This window comes from Penicillium cinerascens (assembly GCF_028974065.1).
Source record: "Penicillium cinerascens strain IBT 15544 chromosome Unknown contig_24_segment0_segment0, whole genome shotgun sequence".
NCBI lineage: Eukaryota > Fungi > Ascomycota > Eurotiomycetes > Eurotiales > Aspergillaceae > Penicillium > Penicillium cinerascens.
The window spans coordinates 165,504-187,811 of NW_026695290.1; the positions used below are offsets into that span (position 1 = coordinate 165,504).

General features: G+C 52.4%; 9 protein-coding genes across 9 annotated transcripts; 4 read left to right on the forward strand and 5 right to left on the reverse strand.

The window, feature by feature from the left end:
• Nucleotides 1-401: 401 nt before the first annotated feature.
• On the reverse strand, nucleotides 402-1,880 carry N7498_003134 (fungal specific transcription factor domain-containing protein; the record flags this gene model as incomplete). The annotated part of the gene is made up of 1 exon (XM_058450196.1): nucleotides 402-1,880. The coding sequence occupies one exon, from the start codon at nucleotides 1,878-1,880 to the stop codon at nucleotides 402-404; it is 1,479 nt and encodes a 492-aa protein (XP_058309658.1).
• Nucleotides 1,881-2,430: 550 nt separating this feature from the next.
• Nucleotides 2,431-4,429, reverse strand: N7498_003135 (uncharacterized protein; the record flags this gene model as incomplete). The annotated part of the gene is made up of 4 exons (XM_058450197.1): nucleotides 2,431-3,446; nucleotides 3,502-3,936; nucleotides 3,996-4,108; nucleotides 4,254-4,429. 4 exons carry the CDS (start codon nucleotides 4,427-4,429, stop codon nucleotides 2,431-2,433), a joined length of 1,740 nt encoding a protein of 579 aa, XP_058309659.1.
• Nucleotides 4,430-5,744: 1,315 nt separating this feature from the next.
• N7498_003136 (ubiquinol--cytochrome-c reductase catalytic subunit CYT1) lies at nucleotides 5,745-7,056 on the forward strand (the record flags this gene model as incomplete). Its single annotated transcript, XM_058450198.1, has 5 exons — nucleotides 5,745-5,813; nucleotides 5,924-6,081; nucleotides 6,197-6,259; nucleotides 6,332-6,729; nucleotides 6,788-7,056. 5 exons carry the CDS (start codon nucleotides 5,745-5,747, stop codon nucleotides 7,054-7,056), a joined length of 957 nt encoding a protein of 318 aa, XP_058309660.1.
• A 488-nt stretch (nucleotides 7,057-7,544) lies between these two features.
• N7498_003137 (uncharacterized protein) lies at nucleotides 7,545-8,807 on the reverse strand (the record flags this gene model as incomplete). Its single annotated transcript, XM_058450199.1, has 1 exon — nucleotides 7,545-8,807. The coding sequence occupies one exon, from the start codon at nucleotides 8,805-8,807 to the stop codon at nucleotides 7,545-7,547; it is 1,263 nt and encodes a 420-aa protein (XP_058309661.1).
• Nucleotides 8,808-9,556: 749 nt separating this feature from the next.
• Nucleotides 9,557-12,307, forward strand: N7498_003138 (uncharacterized protein; the record flags this gene model as incomplete). The annotated part of the gene is made up of 2 exons (XM_058450200.1): nucleotides 9,557-12,016; nucleotides 12,080-12,307. The coding sequence occupies 2 exons, from the start codon at nucleotides 9,557-9,559 to the stop codon at nucleotides 12,305-12,307; spliced, it is 2,688 nt and encodes an 895-aa protein (XP_058309662.1).
• Nucleotides 12,308-12,592: 285 nt separating this feature from the next.
• On the forward strand, nucleotides 12,593-13,828 carry N7498_003139 (3-deoxy-7-phosphoheptulonate synthase; the record flags this gene model as incomplete). Its single annotated transcript, XM_058450201.1, has 3 exons — nucleotides 12,593-12,598; nucleotides 12,657-12,711; nucleotides 12,771-13,828. The coding sequence occupies 3 exons, from the start codon at nucleotides 12,593-12,595 to the stop codon at nucleotides 13,826-13,828; spliced, it is 1,119 nt and encodes a 372-aa protein (XP_058309663.1).
• Nucleotides 13,829-14,155: 327 nt separating this feature from the next.
• On the reverse strand, nucleotides 14,156-16,399 carry N7498_003140 (F-box protein; the record flags this gene model as incomplete). Its single annotated transcript, XM_058450202.1, has 1 exon — nucleotides 14,156-16,399. The coding sequence occupies one exon, from the start codon at nucleotides 16,397-16,399 to the stop codon at nucleotides 14,156-14,158; it is 2,244 nt and encodes a 747-aa protein (XP_058309664.1).
• A 1,877-nt stretch (nucleotides 16,400-18,276) lies between these two features.
• Nucleotides 18,277-20,956, reverse strand: N7498_003141 (putative DUF221 domain protein; the record flags this gene model as incomplete). Its single annotated transcript, XM_058450203.1, has 3 exons — nucleotides 18,277-20,484; nucleotides 20,550-20,714; nucleotides 20,783-20,956. 3 exons carry the CDS (start codon nucleotides 20,954-20,956, stop codon nucleotides 18,277-18,279), a joined length of 2,547 nt encoding a protein of 848 aa, XP_058309665.1.
• A 280-nt stretch (nucleotides 20,957-21,236) lies between these two features.
• N7498_003142 (metallophosphatase domain-containing protein) lies at nucleotides 21,237-22,250 on the forward strand (the record flags this gene model as incomplete). Its single annotated transcript, XM_058450204.1, has 1 exon — nucleotides 21,237-22,250. The coding sequence occupies one exon, from the start codon at nucleotides 21,237-21,239 to the stop codon at nucleotides 22,248-22,250; it is 1,014 nt and encodes a 337-aa protein (XP_058309666.1).
• Between the last annotated feature and the right edge of the window lie 58 nt (nucleotides 22,251-22,308).

Here is a 22,308-nt window from a genome sequence, read left to right on the forward strand (position 1 = left end):
CTCAAAATAAATTCGATCCCCGAAAGATAAGATCGGCACACGCGAGATCCCGGCCCAATCACAACTCCTACTTACACCTGGTGTTGATATTTGATTGTGCTCGTGCGCAGGCCAGATGCCCCTGTTATCTGAAAGATTGCCAGAGATGAACTATTTCACACTAAGAATAGCACATCGATCCAAGTTTGAGCTACGTAATTACTGGAAAAATGCCAAACGAGGCAATCACCATCGGGCAGACTGTGAAATCAATTACATTAGGGCACTGGGCATTGAAAGCAGAGCTATAGAGAGAGTTCCAGATCGGCCTGCAGATCCTGGAATATGAAGAGCTCAAATGACGGACTTTTAGCCCCATGTGCATCTATCTAGATGTCTGGGTCTTTATAGGATCAGCCCAGTTAGCTTATATCGAAATCCGGAATAGAGGTGAAGAAGGCGTCGTTGTAGCAAGTCGGATCAACAAATCCGGGTACGATCGGCGGGAACAGGATGTCTTGTGCATCTGAAATCGCCGACGTTGGCCGCGTAGGCTGGTTTGTGCGCTCTGTGCTACTCGGCGTGGAGTCCGTCGGGAATAGCTTTCTTAGGGGTTCTGTGCACCAACGTTCCATCGAGTCCGACAGGGCTTCCCCTGCCGAGGTTCGCAGACTATTAAAAGCAGCGTCTGCCAGACCCCAAATTCGTTTCGTACTTTTCAAACACCCGAGTATGAGCGTCACCCGGTTGTAGTGATGATCAAAACATTCTTCGGTATGCTTGATGGACGTGGCGAGTTGAATCATGCCACAGAGCGCTAATGCGGGAATAGCAAAGGGGGTGTGCTTAGGGACATTCGGGCAGAGTGAAATGGCATCGGATATTCGTCTGGAGGCCTCTGTTGCTTTGATGCTGTGGATTGGACGATTGAGGGTTGAGGCTAGATGACGCGAAGCGACCGGCCAGAACTGGTCATCTGCTTGAGATAAGATAGACTGAAGATCACTCCGTGGAAGATGCAATATCATGGTGGCATATGAAATGGTCATATGGGCTTGAAACATCATTTCGTCGATGTTACCATAGGAGTCGACGATGTCCAGTTTCTTCGATGGTAAATGATTGACCCAACTGACGAGCGCGTTCTCCACAGCCTGAAGATGATCTCGATGGTAGTCGCGTAGCCTGTTCAAGACAAGTGCCCGACACAATATCGTTGTCGCTTCAATACGATAGCTGAATGAGGGAAAGACCGTCTCCTCTGAAGCAAAGACCCTTCGTTTGAAGTCGAGCATCTTTCGAGGTGTAGGAATGTCGCAAGTTCCGGTGTATGCTGACTCCTCACAAGGCAATGCAACTTCAGGAGCCATGGTGCTGCATTGAAAGGCACTGCCTTTGAATGGAGCTGCCATGAAAACATCAGTGATGTAAAGCTCCCACCACGTCCGTCGCATGCTCTCGGCTTCAATGGAGGTCTCAGGATTTAGAGACGCGGCAAATTCCACTTTGTTCATACCAAGCTCCAAAGCTATTTCAACAGCGCGCGAAAACGCATCTTGTGCCTCCTGTGGCTCACCCCGGGCGTAGATGGCAATTGAGTAGATCAACCAGGCCTGAACCATGCAAGGCGATCGGTCGGGATTGCAGGCCAACTCTGCATTGACCTTGTCTCGATATTGCTGACTGGTACTAGACGGAACATAGTGAGACCCGACGAAGTTAACAACGAGTTGAAGGAATTCGGGGTACTGTCGGTCATGGTATGTGGCACTAGGCACCAGAATGGGATGGGCGACATGGAAGTTTTCATAAAAGAGTCGTAGGAAGCGATCATCATGAAACCAGGGATCCCGAGCTGGCTCTAGTCTCTCCTGATGCAATTCATTTCTCGGAGGAATCATGGGCCAGGGTACCTGCCCAGCAGAAATTCCCGCGGCAACAGATTCCCGTCGCGCTGACGTACTGTCAGGCGTATGAGGCCGCACGGAGCTGTGATTGTTGGTCAAAATTACAGAGTCCTGGAAAATAGTTGGTATGCATCTCATCAGTTTGTCGGGTGGTTGGTATGTACTGACATTCAACTCATTGGAGTGAGACAAAACCGTTCGGCGATTGAGATCCCGGGGTTTCCTGCGGCCTCCGCGTCGGGAAGGGAGATATTGGCAGACAAACGCATTCTGCAGGCAGCGAGAACAAGACGGTTTCTGTGCGTCACATTTGAGATGCTGTTTGCGACACTCTGTACAGGCTAGCGAGGCCAGCCCGCTCTGCTTCGTAGATCTAGTGGCCATGGTGGAGGAAGTGAAGTTGATGAGGGAAGGGCGCGATTGGGTCCCGCAAAGTCTAAAGCCCGGCGCGTCGCCTCTCGAACCGATAGTACGCCGGTTCTCTGTCTTGTCTCTCGAACGTCAAAATTCAAAAACCCATTGCCATTATTTTTCTAAAATATGCTCAATCAGAATAGAATTGGAACTCATGAAGACCACGCCCAGATGGAACCATGGGCAGGGACAGGGCTTTAGGAGCCACCTTCACCTCCAGAAGGGCGGGTCCCTTGGATTCCAAGAGCCACTTGAGCTTCATGTCAGTATCCGGGACGCCGGAGCAACTTTCAGCCTGAACCCCCATCGCTCGGGCGGCTTCAACAAAATCGGGGTTTAGATTATGGCTGTGGCAGAAGCGATTGTCATAGTAGACAGTTTGGAGATGGGTGACCATTGCTTGTTCTTCATTATTGAGCAGAACCACTTTGACATCGATGTTGAACTGACTTGCTGTACCAAGCTCGCTCAAAGTCATATTGAAAGATGCGTCTCCATCAATGTCGATCACAAGAGCGTCGGGGCGTGCAACTTTCGCTCCAATCGCCGCGGGAAGGCCATAGCCCATTGTGCCTAGGCCGCCTGATGTAGCCAAGGTGCGAGGATGTCTCCAGCGGAAATGCTGAGCAGTCCACATTCGATACTGGCCGACGCCGGTGGTGATGATCGTACGGTCTTTGATTGGGTCCACCGCATCGCTCAAGCGCTCGATAACGTTTTGAGGAAGAATCATATCATCTCTACCGCTGCGGTTGAATGCCTGGAATGGATATTGTTCTTTCCAGGCGGTTATCTGAGCCATCCATTCTGGTCGTTGCGTTTTGGTAATTTGCGGCAGAAGGAACTCAAGGCTCTCCGCACAATCGCCGATGACAGGCACGGTCGCTTCCACCACCTTGTTTATATTCTTCGGTGAGATGTCGAAGTGTATGATACCACCTCGACCCTGACTGGCGGCTAATCTAGCCTCTGGTGCAAACTTTGGAATGCTGCCAGTCACGCGGTCATCAAATCTTGCACCCAAGGCAATTACTAGATCGGCATGTTGTATGGCCATACTTGCGAAACCAGATCTATGTAGGCCAAGCATGTGCAAAGCTTTGGGGTCTGTCTCGTCTGAATTGACCCATTGCCAAATGTGCAGGGCTTAAGCCACACGGAAACCCAGCAATTGAGGTCCGAGGAGGATTTTGGAAAACACCCGCTGTCACGTCTATAGGCAACTCCACCAGAACTGGCCCTGGTCGACCGCTCATCGGGATTTCGAAGGCCTCGTCGATCCTCTTGGGCAACTCCGATGTGTCATGCACGGTAGTGTTCCATTTGGTGCAGGGCTGAGACATCGCTAGCACATTTGCCTCCTGAAAAGCATCCATACCGATAGCCTGAGTGCTGACCTGGCCACAGAACACGACCATCGGCGTCCCATCAGCCAAGGCGTCCATCATTGGTGTGATTAGGTTGGTTGCCCCGGGCCCAGATGTCACCACCACAACTCCAGGCTCTCCTGTAGCCCGAGCATATCCTTGTGCCATATGACCCGCTCCCTGTTCATGACGGGGTAGGACAAATCCGAATTCCTTGGAGTTGTATATCGCATCAAAAACAGGGAGGATAGCGCCACCGAGATAGCCAACTAATTCCAGGAGAAAGAATATTAGAGAAAGACTCCTGAGCTGTCAATGGGATACCTACAAATATGACGCACTTTATGGCGAATCATCATCTCGTTAAAGACCTGCCCGCCCGTTTTCCCGACGAAGTCTTCACGATTTGGGGTTATCCTGGGCTCGAGGGGAGATGGCACTCTGGATCAAATTAGCTCATATCTGAGAACTGAAGCCTGCCATTCAATGTGCTTTGCATCAGCCAACCTTTTTAGTTGGATCTTGTCCGATCTCACGACCGGGCGGTTGCTTGTGGGAAGGGTGTCCCCCTCCGGAACAACCGAACCGGTAGCAATGGAGGATGACGCTCGAAACCAAGTCTTCCTCGGAGCGTATGCTCTGAGATTGTTCGATCTTTGCAGCAGGAGTCGAGATATTCTTCTTTCGTCTCCAGGAAGACACCAAATGGATCTTTGCTGAAGGGGAGTTCACGAGATACAGTCGATGACCAGGAGAAACCATTGATTATTACACAGGAATGAAGCGGGGGAGATTTGTAAATTTATCACTCATTTATTAGTAGCACGGGCCCAGAAATGCATGTTTGACGCATCACTACGATCAATCTATGATTGATCAATGCGAGGGGGCCAGTCTACAGCCGACCAAATATGTATATTCCCCGGCCTAATCGGGTTAGCGCCTCGTGGTTATGGGTCAGGCACTGCGGTTTCGGTCGAGGGGTCAGGACTCTGAACGTGTACTCGTAAACTAAACATTGAGCGGTTTGACTGATGTCTGGTCTAACCTACCTCATACCTTATAGTTAAAGTCAATTCCACCCAATGGCTTGAAACAAGAAAGACTCACACTCCCAGGCGCCGCGGAGCTCGCACACTTTGCGAGAGCATAAGCAGTATCACGAGCGCCTTTTAGATGAGGTTTCACGCTGTCCCATGGCCGGTTATACTGCTTGGTATTATATCCAATTACTACTATCAATTTCAAGGGGTTCACCTTTTAAACATTGATCGATGTAATTGCATCCTCCCGGGGTTGCGCAGGCCGTTATCACGATGATACACGTGGGGCCAGTGAAAGGGGCGAGTGGACCATGACCAGGCGGCTACTTTGCATAATGAAAGCTCTCTAGAGAAGTCGAAAAGACCTATTGTAGCATATCATCCTTGGTAATTCTAGCTGTTTTTGATATCTTGGCGCGTTGGTTCAGATAAGTGAACTATTTCGTGATCGTAATCACGGGATATAACGCTACTATGAATACTTTCTTTGGAAGTAGACGGATCAACCGCTAGCTCCCCCGAAGACTGATGCACTATGATCATAACTAGTCAAAATGGTAATTTATATTCCAGGCTAGTTATTCATTTGTTCCCTCACAAGTCACCACGAGGTAAACAGGCCTGACTGACCAATCACAGCGTGGCTATCACCGGTCGGGTGTTCCGGGATGATTCGGGGAGGGATGGTGATGGGTGCCTTTGGAAAGAACCTAGGGTGATAGATAGAATGATTCCATGTCATTGCTTGACAACCAAATGCAAGCTAGCAGGTCGAGAAGGTGAAGAGAAGACACGCACAGAATTTCGTTCCGAGAAATCGCGGTTTTCACCGAAGGCAGCTCGGACGACCCGCTGGACCAATCAGGACGAGGGTTTTGACCAATTCCCCCCAAAGAGAAACTTGACCTTCGACCTCAACTTCCAACCTCATCGGCTCTTCTCCCAGTCCTCCTCCCCCCTCCCCTCCCCTCTTCCCGCTTCTTGCGATTCCCCCCTTTCTTTATTTGAAATCGATTGGAGGGTCTGATTTCGCCATGTTGGCTCGTTCCCTCCTGCGCGTGCCCAACCGGGCCATCGCACGCCAGTCGCTCGGCAAGTCCACGGTACGCCTAGTCCTTCAACCTCCAACCCATTGAGTCCGGCCGAACAGGGCAATCCATTTTCCGGACCCTGCCAATCTCATTGCAAGGGCTTTCGCTAATTCATTCCACAGCGTGCGTCTTCCACCGCCGCCGGCGCCGAGTCCGCTAGCTCCCCCTTCTACCTCACCCTCACTGCCTCGCTCGCGACTGCCGCCGCCGCCGGTTCCGCCGCTTGGTACTACCACCTCTATGGCCAGGAGGCCTTCGCCATGACACCTGCTGAGGAGGGGTGAGTGATATTCCCTGGTCGGACCGACTATCCTAATGGCTCCGGAGTCCCGGAGCTGAAGATTGTGCGACCACGCCCGTGAAGGATAATTGGACTAACCTGTAGCTCTATTCAGCCTGCACCCTACCCACTACCCCTGGGTTCACGAACGCTTCAACAAGACCTTCGACCACGCCGCGTGAGTTCCACGCCCCCTGAACCCGCCCGACATTGGCGTCGCGCCACGACTGTTGCTAATTTTTCGTCCCAGTCTCCGCCGTGGCTTCCAGGTCTACCGTGAGGTCTGCTCCAGTTGCCACTCCCTGACCCGTGTTCCCTGGCGCTCATTTGTCGGTGTTATGCACACCGTCGATGAGATGAAGGCTATGGCCGAAGAGAACGAGTACGACACCGAGCCCAACGACCAGGGCGAGATCGAGAAGCGCCCCGGGAAGCTGTCGGACTACATCCCCGCTCCCTACAAGAACGACGAGGCTGCCCGTGCCGCCAACGGCGGTGCTCTGCCCCCGGATCTCAGCCTGATCATCAAGGGCCGTCACGGTGGCTGCAACTACGTGTTCAACCTGCTCACCGGCTACCCTGATGAGCCCCCGGCGGGCGCCAATGTTGCCGAGGGCATGAACTTCAACCCCTACTTCCCTGGTACCGGTACGTGATGGCATCTACCTTGTTTGCCATAGTGCGACCTCTAATACGGATTTTCTAGGTATTGCTATGGCCCGTGTCCTGTTCGACGGCGTTGTCGAGTACGAGGACGGCACCCCCGCGACCACCTCTCAGATGGCCAAGGACGTCGTTGAGTTCCTAAACTGGTCTTCCGAGCCCGAGATGGACGACCGCAAGAAGATGGGTGTCAAGGCCGTCGCCCTCCTGACCGGTATGTTCGCCATCAGCGTCTGGGTCAAGCGCTACAAGTGGGCCCCGATCAAGTCCCGGAAGGTCGTGTACAGCCCCCCGATCGGCCCCCGCCGCTGAATGTGATGACGCAAGGCCTGTATGAGTTGGAGAATGGGAGAGGCTGACTGAGGCTGTATGACCCATTGGGCATTTTCCCCCTGTACCAATTGCCCCGTTGGTCCTGTCCCTGGCAGCGATCTCTTTCATCATTTTGTTTGTGCTAGAATGCCCTACGAGCACACTTTGTATCTGTATCCTAGATATATTCCTTTTTCTTGTCCTTCCGAAAACTGTGTGCTCGTGGAGTCAACTGAATTTAATTTCCTTTGTGAATGTGCAACCTTGCATGCTCAGACTTGCTTAAATCTTCGTTACCAGTTAAGCTGGCCGAAATAAGTTCCAAGGCTGGATGACGTGGGCAATGATGCTTAGATCCCATACCTTGCGGATAAGAGAGAATTATTGATATCGACCCACTCGCACATAGACATGCGAGAAGAGCCGGTCATTGGGTAGATGGGCAAGATTAATGTAAGATTGGCTAAATAGATGTACACCTGTAGTAACTACAGAGGTGGGGTATCTTCCAAAGTTCGCTCACCATCTCCAAACATCGGCTTGAAGATACAATCATAACTATTCCACATTACGGCGAATAAAACATTTCCCAGCGTCATCAACCATGGAGGACTGCGTCCATCCGGGCCTGCGAACACCTTGGATAAGGCCAGAAGGGAGAGAATGGGTGGGCCCCACACAGCAATGAAGATGCCCTTCCCGAACTTCTGGCGCATCGTGGTGATTCGATATGGTCGAATCTGGGAGAGATATTCCTGATATGATACTGGTAGCTCATGCTCAGCGGCACCGGTGATAAGCAGGTTGAGATAGCGCGCAGAGGGCTGCGCGTATTCACCGTCGGGACGCACGTGCGGACCAATGTCAGCCAGCAGCCAGGTGGTAGGGCATGGAGAATGTGCCACTGACGAATGGCCGCTTTTGACTGCGTGGATCTTCTTTAGAGCTTCATCCGCTGCGGGTGAGAGGAGGGTGTGAGCTTTGAAGGGCGGAGTATCGGGGTGATTCGGCACTGGGTCGGTTGGCTTGTAGGACTCCGAGAAAGCATGGCAGTCAACCACTACATCGCGGTACCCGCGGCCGCCTCCTTCAGTAGCGATGATGATCGCATAGTCGGCCAGAGTCACCTCGTAGACGACGCCGACTAGAGGTTTGTGCCATCGGTTCCTGTGGAGATCCGAGCTTCGTACTTCTCGCGTCTCAACCATAAGTGGCACCTTCTCTGACATGTATTCTCCATCCATGAGCGAGTCATCATCGGTCGACTCTACACTCTGTTCCTCCGCAGCATCCGGATCCCGGTATTGTGTCCCGGCGAAGCAAGGCTCGGCATACGGGATCCCGGGGAGATCGAACGTCAACTTGAGCTCTGGCACGAGCACTGGAACCTGGGAGAGCGGCTTGATGTTTCGAACGCCGCGGAATGTCTTGGACGAAAGATTAGAGCCATATGCGAGGTACAGTACTGTTTCTTTCTTTGCGACTGTGTCCGTAAGACCTGTCCCGCCCTCCTGCTGCTCGATGACCTTTTCTGAAAGGAATTCATCCTGATCGAGAGAGGCACCGACACTGGATGCACGACGGCGCTCTGTAGAGGTTGTGGGAAGGGTGCGAGAATCGGGGCTCGGGGATCCAGAGAGAAATGCAGGGAGAAGGCTTCTAAGTCGGGTTAGAGGTGAGATCGCGCTGAAGCGGCCTTCCGTGGTTGACGCCGCGTCTTCGTCGGCTTCTGGGGATTTTTTGGGCGCCATTCTTTGGTTGAAATCCTTGGCCGACGAGGTCAAGAAATTTGACAATTAGCTTGGAAGGGTTAGTCACGGGCATGCATGATTATATAGGGTACTCGATCGGCTGAATTGATGCATCGCTTCCGTCAGCGAACCAGAGCGAACCAGATCATTGCTAAGCCGGGTCTCCGCAATTAATAATCGCGGGCACGGGGCAATTGGTACGGCGGCGGATAAAACGGAGTTGTGACATTCCGAATGCCGGGCATCATCAAGAAACTTCCAGATCTCTTGATGATGGAGTTGGCTGTGAGCATTGGTCTTCATGCAGGAGACGCTCGGGCACTACTTATTGCCTCGGATGGAGACTGGGGTTGCAGATCAAGATAGCAGACCGCAATGTGCATTCTAGCATTCTCAAAAATTCCACTTGTCAGCCCATGGGATGTTAATTGAGGAAGAGAGCAAATGGAGTAAATGTGGGAAGTAGACTCGTCGTGACTGTTGTGAATCATGTGACGCTTATGAATGTCATGAATGTCAACTCGCGAGGCTCGCGATGTAAACAAACCACGCTGAACTTGCTCCAGTTATCATCAGTCGAAGCATTGCTCCCGGTTAAAGCTGTAAAACAAGGTCATTTCGGATCTGGTGCTGTTCCGGGTTTGACTCCACTGTCCTTCACCGTTACTCTTACTACCCCACAGCCTGTCATCCGTCTGTCCATCTGTCTGCTCTCCATCTGCCCATCTCTTCCTAAGGATATTGCAACGATGCCCCGTCGAATCGTCTCGAGACTCATCCCTTTGGAACCGTTGCCTGCTATTCGCGCCAAAGATCAAAGATCACGACAGCTTGCCTTGGCTAGAAGGAACGACGGCACGCTGATAGGCAACCCAGGGCCCGAATTATCAACAGCCGCCGAGAAAGCCAGACAAGAGGAGACGAGCAAGAATTCGCGCGGGGTGAACATTGAGCAGACATTGGCTTTAAGTATGAAGTCGCCAGATGATTCGTCACGATTGGTGGATATCATGCATGAGGCTGGCGCCCCCGAGCACGCATTACCGGATGCACCGCAGTCCGGAGTGAATGGAATCAGCGCCATTACTCGTGCCTACGATTCAGTCAAAGCTAACTCTACGAATGCTACATCGAGTGGTGGTGCGGCCCCATCAAGCAAGGTGATCTGTGGCCTCGGAAAAGAAGACTCGATCCCAACCAGAATCCAACACATTCAGAGCGTCACTGCCTCAGATGCCAAATCAATGGCCACGAGCGATGGCATGTCAAAATTCGAGATAATCAACGGGGAGGTAAAGTTGTCCGAGCCAGGCAAGCCGGAGTCTACCGCGTCCTCACGCCCCAAACGATCTACCAGAAAGTCGTATACATGGCTTTTAGAACCCGATGTCGATTGGGACCAAGATCTCCGACCTACGGACGATGAGTTAGACAAAGCTGAGGGCTACGAAGGAACCGCAGTGACCTCGCCAGATCCGGAGTATAGGAACTCCACGGAAAGAAAATCCCCGAAGCGAAAGAAACGACAGTCTGGGCCCGACTCTTCGAAACGCCGGAGGGCTACCAAAGGAAAGCCTGACCACATTCCGAAAGAGAGAGAACAGAGTCTACAATTGTCATTGACGACTGGACCTATCGTAGTCCCTCGAAGAGAAGTATCTCGCCCTCATGAAAATTCGAGATCAAGGCCCCTCAATGGACAATCTAAAGCTGTTTCCACAAAAGGGACCGCAACCCCACCCGGAACCTTGACTTTCAACAGCGAAACGCAACAGCAATGCCAGAGTCAGCTTATCGTCGAGATATCCAGCTGTTCACCATCACCTTTAAATCGATCAAGTTCCGGAGACGATGTCGACCAGAACAGCGGTCATGGTAATGCTCCCTCCAATGCCAACATCCAAGGAAGGGGAAAGCTCGTTGGTTCCAAGCTCTCTGATGCGCTACGAGAGGCTGCACAATCTTCTAGTCTCACCAACGAGCCCGGGTCCGTTTCCACCCGGACCTTTGGAGCCGGGATTGACCACAGAAAGGCTAATACTTCGGCTTCACCCAAATCTTTGGCCCGGATCTCCCTATTCCAGAACTCACTCACCTCAGAATCTAGCATGGATCAAGGACAGGTTGACTTCAAATCAAACCGGTCAACCCCGGACCCTCGAACGCTTCCAGCAAAATTGACACCTTCCGTCCCAGCAGATTACTTGAGTCTCCCAGAATCGATGGGCTTTCAAGGGCTTCTCAAGAACCAGGGGCTTGTGGGGGTTGATGCAAATACTAAGGCAGCAATACAAGCTCCGATAGAAACAGCCATGGACTCCGCAAATACGGTAGACGAAGAAACAGCAAACTCACAAGAATTCGTCCAGTTCCTCAGAAGCAAGGCAGACATCTCGTCTCAAGCCTCATCTGCAGCGAAGACTGACCGGCAGGCCACATTACTCACCCATGACAATCAAAGCCAGAATACACCTGAATCCGAGAAACCCCTTCTGACCAAAAAAGCACCGCTCGAATTTATTCCCCTGTCGATGCCAAGGAGTATCATCGTGGATCACAACGGCAGCCCTCGAATTACGACTAATGGGAACAAAAACATAATCCAGATGCAGTCCCCTGTGGAAGGTGACCAAATGTGGAGCACCGAGATGACAGATGCAAGTTCTAGTGACTATGATCAAAGTTCTGACATGTACTCTCCCGGCTACACCCCCGAGAGCCAACGGACATGGTCCAAGTTTCATCGCGACATCGTCGCAGAATATGGCATTGACACGGAGCAACTGATCCGTGAAGGAGATCGTCCTATCTCCCTCAAAAAAGCCTTTGAAGTCGATACCGCAACATGTGGGACCAGCCTCGGTGATCGACAGCGCACCGAGAAGCTGTTGGAGACCAGAGGGACGACTACTCCACGAGGGGAAGATGACACCGCTGCAGCGCCAAGGGCTTGCATTTATCATGATAAAGCTTCTGCGACAGCCGCAATATCCTCGCCAGGTCCCACTGATGAGGTTGGTCTGTGTACTAGACAGCATGCAGACGATCGTCGTGACGATACGTTGCCTGCGAGAGCCTCGGGCACATCTCAACCCGCCCTGGAGCCACATCGATCGCTCATGCAGGATGACGCCAATGGTATGGAATGGATATCTGCTCTACAAACAGCCCAGAGGAGTGCACACAACCTGCTGTTAGAGACCAATCAAGTACGTTTTATCAATTGAAGGCCACTATGAGACCCTCGTGCTAAAGTATATGAATTAACACAGCAATTGTCCACTCAACTTGCAGCCGAGCAAGACACCATTCGGGACGTACTGCAGATCTACCGCATGGGATGTCACCGCATTCTCGACGATCTTTTCCGAGCGCAGGAGGTGCGCATGGAACTTTATCGACAGCAGATGTCGTCGGTGAAGGAGCAGCACACACAGATTTGCCGGGAGCTCATTCGCGGACTTCAGGAACTAGACGATCGGGTGCAGCAGAGGTCCTAGAGATCCCAGAGGGAATCACCAGCGATCCAAGCGTTCGCTATCCATCAAAAGGGCAAGCTAATATTTTTAGAACTGTTCACCGCCATGCGCCGCTCACCGAGGATCACGTGTCGGCGTTGACTCATTCTTGACTTTTTCTTTAAGCTTCAGTTTACTTCCTGTTCCTGTTAACTATTTTCTTAATTCCCAATTCCTTCTTAATACCCTTCGTATCCCCCTAAACACCCCCCAAATCAACTCAATTGCACCCATTGCACCTATTACCGATCGGTCAACTACTCCGCCATGTCGGTGAGTCAACCCCTCATATGAAACCGCGAAACTGCCATTGACGCCATCCAATCGCCAGTTCTTCATTGGAAATCCCAATGTGGGCAACCACAGTCACCTGGAAGACTCTCGCAGTACGTGCGATCCATTTCTTTTGCAATTGGTGCAGTCCAACTCACATCTCGGCATGCAGTTCTCGGCTACAACCCCCTCACCCCGCCCAACCTCCTCCAGCATGAGATCGCATTGACCGAGAAGTCGCGCCAGACCGTGCTGCAGGGCCGCGATGAGGCCGTCGCAATTGTCCACGGTACCGACACCGAGAGGCATCGTCTGATGGTGGTCGTCGGCCCCTGCTCCATTCACGACCCGGAGATGGCCCTCGAGTACTGCGATCGGTTGTTGAAGCTGAAGGAGAAGTATCAGGATGAACTGCTCATTGTCATGCGTTCTTACCTGGAGAAGCCCCGCACAACAGTCGGCTGGAAGGGTCTGATCAACGACCCGGATCTCGACAACAGCTTCAACATCAACAAGGGTCTGCGTGTCTCCCGCCAGCTTTTCGTCGACCTGACCAATAAGGGCATGCCCATCGCCAGTGAGATGCTGGACACTATCTCTCCTCAGTTCCTTGCCGATTGCCTGTCCGTCGGTGCAGTCGGCGCCCGTACCACCGAGTCACAGGTCCACCGTGAGCTGTCCTCTGGTCTGTCCTTCCCCGTCGGTTTCAAGAACGGCACCGACGGCACTCTCGATGTGGCCGTGGATGCCATTGGCTCCGTCAAGCACCCTCACCACTTCCTTTCCGTCACCAAACCCGGTGTCGTGTCTATTGTGGGCACCGTCGGCAACCCCGACTGCTTCGTGATTCTGCGCGGTGGTAAGAAGGGCCCCAACTACGATGCTGCCAGCATCCAAGAGGCCAAGGCCAAGCTGGAGGCCAAGGGACTCCCGGCCCGCTTGATGGTGGACTGCAGCCACGGCAACTCGGAGAAGAACCACAAGAACCAGCCCAAGGTGGCCGCCGTTCTCAGCGAGCAGATTGCTCAGGGCGAGTCCGCCATCATGGGTGTCATGATCGAGAGCAACATTAACGAGGGCAACCAGAAGGTGCCGGCGGAGGGCAAGGCCGGTCTCAAGTACGGAGTCAGCATCACAGACGCGTGCATCAACTGGGAAGACACCGAGTCTACGCTGGAAGGGCTGGCACAAGCCGTGCGCACCCGGAGAGAGAAACTGAGCGCTAAATAAGCGATGAATCCTGTTTCTTTTCTGTTTCATGCCTTTTAATGAGCACCCGGGTTGGAATATTGAGGCATTTCGAGCGTACTATGTCATTGGAATTAGGAAAAAGTTTTTTGAATGGTATTACTTATTTCGGGGTTTTAAGCAAGCCTATCTATAAAGCATGGTAGAAATCTATCTCGAGAGCTCTAGGGATGAAAGTCAATGCAATTTGGTATATTCAGAACCAACGCTGTGCAGATGGCTATATGCAATGACCGGAATTATATCGCAAGATGCGAACAAACTGATCGGTATGAATCCTCAAAACGCTTGAAAGTCATGCAACAACGACTATGCTCGACTACTTTCACTCCATGAGCCCTCTCGCGATCCTAGATCGGGGATCTTAAAGTCCACTATACAAGCAGCAAACGAAGAGCGGTGGATTGGGTCATCATTTTGCGTCTCAGTAGGGACACCATTCGCTGGCTCAAAGCCATCGAATGCCGCGCTGGGCACATAGCGACTTATCCCATATCGACCGACGAAATCATCACGCAACGCCGAGGACTTGCGCTTCCGACGGTCCTGCAACGGTGAAGTACCAAGTTCGGCTCGATCGATCGACTGCGTTGATTGCAAATTACCATCCGAGCCGACGGTGACCATTTTGTAAGGAATATCGGCGGCATTGCTTGTTCTAGAGGTAAATGTGTCAACGTCGAAGATGGTCGCTTCACCCGAAGCATTAAAAGCCCAAACGCGAGCACCTCCATTGGATGACTGAAGAGCAAGCTCGACCAGGTTATCGACACGACCGATCTCCTTCCCATAGATCTTAAAAGGCCACATCATCGCGGTTGGACGATAGCTGACACTCAAAAGGAACTCCCAGTCACCGTTCTGATTCTGGACAAGATTCTCTGGCCGCTTGCGGAAGCGCTCCGAGTCGACGAACCAGTCGCGCATAGGGTCGCTATCACCCATCACGCCGTCGCTTTGTCGTTCGCGCTCCTTGCGAATGACGTTATATACATCCAGAGGCACGGAGTACATGATGATGCGGTCTTGGTATGCAGCCACGACTCGGAGACCCCATCTCAGATCCGAGCCCACGGTAAATGTCGTAGGGACACGGGCCTCTTTAGTGCTATTCGGCCCATCTTTGCCAAATGGCGGCACACAGACGAAGGCTCGCGTGAGACTGGTGGGACCACCGACGGGTGCATCTGATCCAATACAGAGGAGGCCGGTGCGAGGTTCGATGAAGACGATATGGAAGCCGTCGTTGATGGGAACGGCACGGTAATGATGGCAGTGAGTGGCTCTGACGAAACTGAGATTTGAGGAGTTCGATGCACCACGGCGGCCGAAAGACTCGACGTCTGCCAGTAGATGGAACTGGCACGTTTTAGGGTGGTCGGGGTAGGGAGATTGGCGACATGCACACTCGTGGACACCAGGTCCGACCAAGGATGAGATGAGTCGGAGGTCCTTCGGGGCCTCAGGGGTGTGAGGCAGGAAATGGAGAATTTCGGAGGGTTGTGACATTGGAAAATGTCTTCGCTTGGTTTGGTTGGTTGTCTCGTCGACCCAATGGATCTCGATGCCGCCTGCACAGCCAAAGGCAACGCACCGGCGTCCGGGGCAGAGGGCGATTGTTCGTGGCGGATGGTCTTCGGAGCAAACATTATAGTAGTATTGCGGGGAGGAGAATTTCTTATTCGACGTCTTTGATCGAGTCGATCTTGAGGATGAAGCGAACTGCGTATTGCTCACCGGACCGTCACCATGAACCAAGTCATCAGTGGGTAGATCCAGATCACAAACCATCCCGACACGATTCTGAAGTAAGGCCGCAAGAACGAATCGAGGTGTAGAGGTGTCTAGAGTAGCAGATAGTACTTCGAAGGGACATTCGATGCTCGATATTGGTTTCAGATCAGCATTCTCTAATGCGAATTTCGCTGTTTTTTTGTCAAGAAGACGAAAGACATAGATCATACAACCGGTGGTCACGAGAAGGTAGTTGCTGCAGCTGCTGACACTGAAGGTTGAAATGGAATGCGAGCGCTTGCCTCGAACAGGTCGAGCTACACGAGCTTTCGAAGACAGGCGCGGCGCAAGGCCGGAGAAATCAACGACTTCAGTGGCAAGGAAGCCCGGCCTCTCGACGTTCGCTTTCCGACCTGACAATAAGCATTCGGTTGCAAAGCGCTTGCTCATCCTCCATACGTCACTCTCTTCGTTAGACGGCCGGTGTCGGATCCGCTGCTTTTCGCAGTCTTGCTGATATGCATCCCACCATCCTGCTCGCTTCAACATACCCTCTAGTAGATCCCGATTCAAGCTGACTCTCATCCATTGTGAGCACGCCCGGCGTGCATTATCAAAGTCTCTCGGGGTCAGCATAGAGTAGATCTGGAGCATAATCTCGGGCGGCGTAATGTTGGCAGCAGGGGGTGAGCCATCTGCAGCCGCGCCGATGCTTTCTCGTCGTGCGAATGCTCTCAATGCCGCTGAGGACTCGGGGGTTGGCGGTGGAGTTGGATTCGTCGGCGAATGACCTGTCCAGGCAATAGGGATTGGATCCATTTGCGTCGTTTGTCCTTCCATAGAAACGTCATGCCCGGGCGTGTGCCCCGCGCGCCTTTTGTCGTGAGACCTCAAGGACGGCATGACGAGACTCTCCAGTAGATCTAGGGACTCGACATGCACCGCGAAATTTTTCGTTTAGTTTGTGGACCAAAATTGGGTGGAAGGTCACGTCAAACGAGACAAAATGGCCGATGAGAATTTACAGGCGAACGAGGAGATAAAATGGAGCGTGGTTCCGTGAAGATATCTCCGGCCAAACGAACGACGGAAGAATCGAGGTGGAGCCAACGATCAAGATTGTGGAGTAAATCAACGGCCGATCGACCAACGAGGCTACCTGAAGATCTGATCTGCCACAATCTTATCGGGTCTGTTCTTGGTAGTACTACCGCGCCAGAAATGAGGGGCCGGGATCGCAAGATCGGGATCTAAAGAAAATATGTTGCAAGGTTGTATCCCCAAATGCAGATTCCAAGCGAAAGCGGTGGAGTTGAAATCTGATGAAGCGAAAACCCGCGGAAATGAGAAATGGCGGACGAGGCAAGGGTCTTTTCTAACTGCATGGGAGATCTTATACATCGAGGCGAGAGTTTGACTTTCCGCGCCAACATGTCCCGACGTCGACACGTACTTGTGAAACATGGGACCACGTTGATGGCGGAAGTCCGAAGCTCGGTGGAGCCGTGAACATCGTTGGAATTAGGCCACCATTGCGGCGATAGACTCCCGTCAACCACGAGCGCTCAGCCGATGGCGTTGGGCGGTAGCAGACGAGTCACAGGCGCGGATGGGCGGGCGGAGCCCTTGGAATGGGGGAAGGCAACGAGTTCAGGCGGGTAGTTGGCTCTGGATTGTTCGGCAAATCAATAATATGCAACTCTTGCATCGAAAGTGGTCCAGTGGTCCAGTGGTCCAGTGGCCCATGTGCATTCCTGAGCGACCGAAGAATGCGAAGAATGCGGCGGAAGCGACGATTTCCCGGATGCGGCGATGTGCTGAGGGGGCCCTCACCGAGACACTTCATCTTCATTTGATCCTTGATAGTTGATCGTTGATCGTTGTGATTGTTTTGATTCATGCAAGGCCCGGAAATTACTAGGGTCGTGGATTGTGCGTAGCTGCTCACCGCAGAGTGCGCGGAATGTATCCCCGTCGGTTCATGCAAGCCAAGTGGGCCCCGATCAGGGATTCCCGAAGCAAACGGTGTCTATGAACTCGAGTCCGCCGTGCCGCTTCTGGTTCAGTCCGCCATACCTCGGGTAGATTGTCTCTCGGTGTAACGATCCCGAGTTCGCGCTCACTCGTAAGTGCCGGAGGTTCGCAGGTTCGCAGGTTCGCAGGTTCGCATATTGGCCAAGATCCACCGCGTATAAAAACATAAGCGATAGATCACACGACTCCCACTAGCTCAAATCCGAGATACTGCCACGTTCGCCACGAAACGTGAGGAATGTACACGGAGATTCAAGTGGCTTGACCGGGTACCAGGTGGTTAGAAAAGTCTAGAATTCTAAGCGAGGAATGTCTCTGTGGCGGCGGCGGGTAGATTCTGTCTATACAATCTATCCGACATCCGACATCCGACCAAAAAAGCAGCGCTAGAGATAGAAAACCATTGCGTGATATCTCAACGGGGATGAATGTTGCGAGAGAACCTGACCCGAAAACACCGAAATAGATAAGTTACAGGAACAGGAACAGAAGACTGCCGAGCAATGGAATCAAAGAGCATTATCTCCTTCAGTTAACGAGAGATGTGCAACGAGGAGGGGAAAGAATGCAGTCGAGGTATCAAAGTCGTATATCATCATCGAATGATCAAGGCAATGTACAAAACATGCGATCAGCGGTTAAAAATATCGGGGGTATCACCTTCAAGGATGGATGTTGTTCGACGTCTCGTGGTTCTCAAAAAGAGGACCGCCATTGCTTCGAGAAGGCCGGTGGCCCGGGAGCCAGGCACCATGCAGTGGCACAATTAGACTCGGGTTGACATATTTCTTCAGACGCAGCTCCAATTCATGGCCGCCGATCCGGATGGGAAGGGCATCGCGATCCATGCCGGAGGGCGGCGAGAAGGTGTTTGACGGCGAGGGAGAGAGCTCGCCGCCACCCGAGAGATCCCGGTTGATGCTCTTGAGAGCAATGAATTTCATGAGCGGTTCATATGTCCGTGCAAACCAGTACGTGAACCAGACAGTGAAGATCAAGAGAGGTACCAGGAGAGGCACCAGGAGCAGCTGCCGAGTAGCCGCTGTGCGCAATGCAAGCACTCCGATCATGGCAAGTTGGTACACGACCAGCCCAATGAATACCCGATTGCAGATCATCGGCCAGGCACGACCGGTCGAATGTTGTTGGTGGTCCATGGCATAGAGCAGCTGGTACTTGTAAATGAATTGGCCGATGGAGAAGTAGACAAGACCGAACAGGCAGATCAACCACGAGCTTGGGAAAATCGAATACACGATACATATGATCAAGACCAAGATCGTCTGAGGAATCGAGAGCCCGTAGCTGAACTGCGGCGGTGTTGATAGCTCCGCATACTCCCGTGGGGTCCGCGCTCTTAGGAACTGCAAGGGGTACAGGGCAACGCTTCCAAACTCGAGGAGTCGGAAGGGGAAAAGACCCAATCCCTGCAGAACCAACAGATTGATGTAGAACGGCGCAAGGCCTTCCAGGGATTTTGCCAGGGCGAATGCAATGGTTGTGGCATCTTTGAAAGCATCCCGCAGATGCTCCCAGAACCCGTAGAAACCGCTTGCTGTACCAATGACGGTGAAAACTAGGAACAGGTTGAAGAAGGAAAAGAAGAAATTCTTGGAGATGATTGATAGTTCAACGTCGCCACGCGACGTCATCCCCTGGTTGTTCGAGAGCCATTCATACAAATATGGGACGGCAACTGTCAACAGCGAGAAGGCCAACGTGGGCAGACCTGTCTGGACCAAGGACTTCAACAGAGGGTGGATTTTGAGGAACTCCGCGAGTTGGGGTACGATTTTGTGGAGTGTCTCCAGTTGCAGAAGAGAGGCGATGGGAAGGAGAAGGACCGAGAAGAACACTGTGAGAAATCCGATGAGCACGGTGATGAGCCACGATTGGGTCATCCGGCGAGAGCGGGAGAGATAGGTGTTCTTCCAGATGACATCGGCAGGAGCAGGAGCAAGTCGAGCGAACATCTGCATTGGGTGAGGGTCGAGAATCGCTTGCACGAGCATCTGAGAGGCCGCAATAGAACTCATCGTCACAAAGGCAATCTCAGTCGAAGGATATTCCTTCTCCCGAGCAGACTGGATTTGTTCGTCGATTCTCCGCAGCTTCTCCTCGTAGTAGTCGATCGCATCAATTGTATTGTACCGTAGCTTTAGGGGGCCGTACCAGATACGGGCCTTGGGCCGCTCATGGGCGTACCCAGAGACGTGGTCCTGATGGGCCCCTGACAGTAACTGAGCGCGCTCATCATCCTCGTCTAGGGTACCGTTGTTGGCATAAGGGGGTTGGTTTGTCAGGGGCAAGGTATCACCCCTGTCACGGCGAGGACGTTTGAATCCCATGTGCTTCGTCCATGCCCGCTCTAGCTGGCGTACAATCTTCATACGCTCATCGATGAGTTTGTCCAATTCACCCCATTTGCGGCACAGCGTGACAGACTCGACTTTGCCTACCCGTAGACCCTCCACAAAGTCCTTGATTTTATCTTCTGTCGACAGGTCGCGCGGGATCCCTGAAAGACGGACTGTACGGTCTGTGGTGCTTGTCTGATTGCCAAGATAGGTTTGTCGAACGCGGATAATCTTGTCAGTCTGCTGAAGCAGCAAGTAAATGGCCAAACCGCTGAAGACGTAGGTAAATAGGACGTAAATCCACAAGTACTCGGGGTTGTCTCCGTTCTTGCCCTTGTCCTTAGACAGTTCTCCTACCTTGCTGGCTGGTTTGTCGCCCGGACCGTCCTCGTGATCCCAGCCGGGGAGGCCATTATTGCCGGTATACTTGTAATGCACTGGAAGAAGGACAGCGACGGCGAAGAAGAAGACGGATAATAAGAAGCGGATCGCGAACTTGAAGAAGGACAGGAACTATCGTCGATTCCACGTTAGCCAGAACACAACTCCGGCAAGCCCTTAAGATACAGAATACGCACCACATATGCGTCCAGTCCAGCGGACTGCAAAATTTCGTCCTCGGTGATCCGGTACAAAACTGGAATCCACCCAAAGAAGCTATCCGGTAGCTCGGGTAAATGGGACGCAGCATTGCGTTGTTTTCTCCGTGCGGCATAAAGTTCTGTCCATTTGGGCCGCAATACCTGCGAGGACCACGGGAGTTAGTAACGAGCACCGACACCAGCCGGCAGGAAAGGAAATAAATCCATACACAAAATGACAGGAAAGCGCCCAGTCCTAAAGCAGAGCTAATCACAATCTGGGTGTACAGATCACGCTGCTGCTTCGTCTGATCCCCCCAGCCGCTCCCTTCTCGCCCATTATCATCCGGATCATCGGCAAGAACGGTCCACAGCGCAGTGGCCGCCGATGTCGTTAGCGACATCTCTCTGGGTCGACTCGCCTCAACTGCTGGGGATATAGTCGTATGTCTCTCAAAGTTCGATTTCCCGATCCATCAAAAGCAGATAGCGCAGGCCGAGCTCGAGGTGATCGAAGAGGTCATTAGTGACGGGGAAAGGACGATCGCGTTGTTTTTGCTCATGACGACGCTGCTGACTCAGCACTTTATTCATCCCTAAAGTGGCATCTGCTGGGGATAATCTAAGTTACAACACATGAGCGCTACTTTGTATTCAAGGAAGGTCGAGTCGGATCAGTTACAAATGAATAAACACCTGCTTCCATTCCCATACAATCAGTCACAATCGTCAACGTGGCTGGAGCGTGTAACACGTCCGCTATCCGACTTTATATTCGGAGGAGGTACCCTAAAGGAGTCCACGCCAGAGAAACCATCAACATCGCCAATTACCCTTCATGGTAATGGGGATGGTCTTCCCCCAATCCGCATAATATGCATCTCAGACACTCACAATAAAACTCCCCCTCTTCCTCCTGGCGACATTCTGGTCCATGCAGGCGACCTAACGGCCCATGGCACCTTCGACGAGGTGCAAGCCCAGCTCCAGTGGCTGACATCACAGCCGCATACTCATAAGATTATCATTGCGGGAAACCATGACATTGTTCTCGATGAAGCAAGCGACACGAGGTTTCTGACGCGCAGTGAAGACAGTGCCACAAGGCGGACGGAATTGGATTGGAGCGGGATCCAATACTTGCAAGACACAGCAGTCACGTTGGAGCTGCCGGTCGCCGGCCTCGGAGGCCAGCAAGTGCGCAGAGTCAAGATATATGGGTCTCCACTGACGCCGGAGCTCGGCTCTTGGGCTTTTCAGTATCCTCCAATCCGCGACGTGTGGACCGAGCGGATCCCCGATGATACCGATATACTGGTGGTTCACGGTCCCCCGGCTCTATATGGCGACAGTGATGGCGAGAAGGGACCGACCGGAGAAGTCAAAGTGAAGGGGGATGGGTTCTTATTGCGTGAGATACGAAGGGTAAAGCCCAAGATGGTCGTATGTGGGCATATCCACGGAGCATTCGGCCTCGCTGTTATTCAACACGATGGAACCCAAGAATTTCGAGACGGACTACAAATGCGATGGGAAGGATACGATTTTGTCGAAGCTTTGAAACAGACTCTTCGGAGCAAGATAACCACAACTAGTGCTAATCACTCGAAAAAAAGCCTTGTCGTCAACGCCGCGGTTGCGCCAGGCGTTTTCACAAGCGAGGATAAACCCGCAATCGCCATTGATTTTCACTGTTGAAAAATAGACGTTCTCCTGGTGACCGCCATTCACGCTTGTAAAGGCCAAGATTATTAAG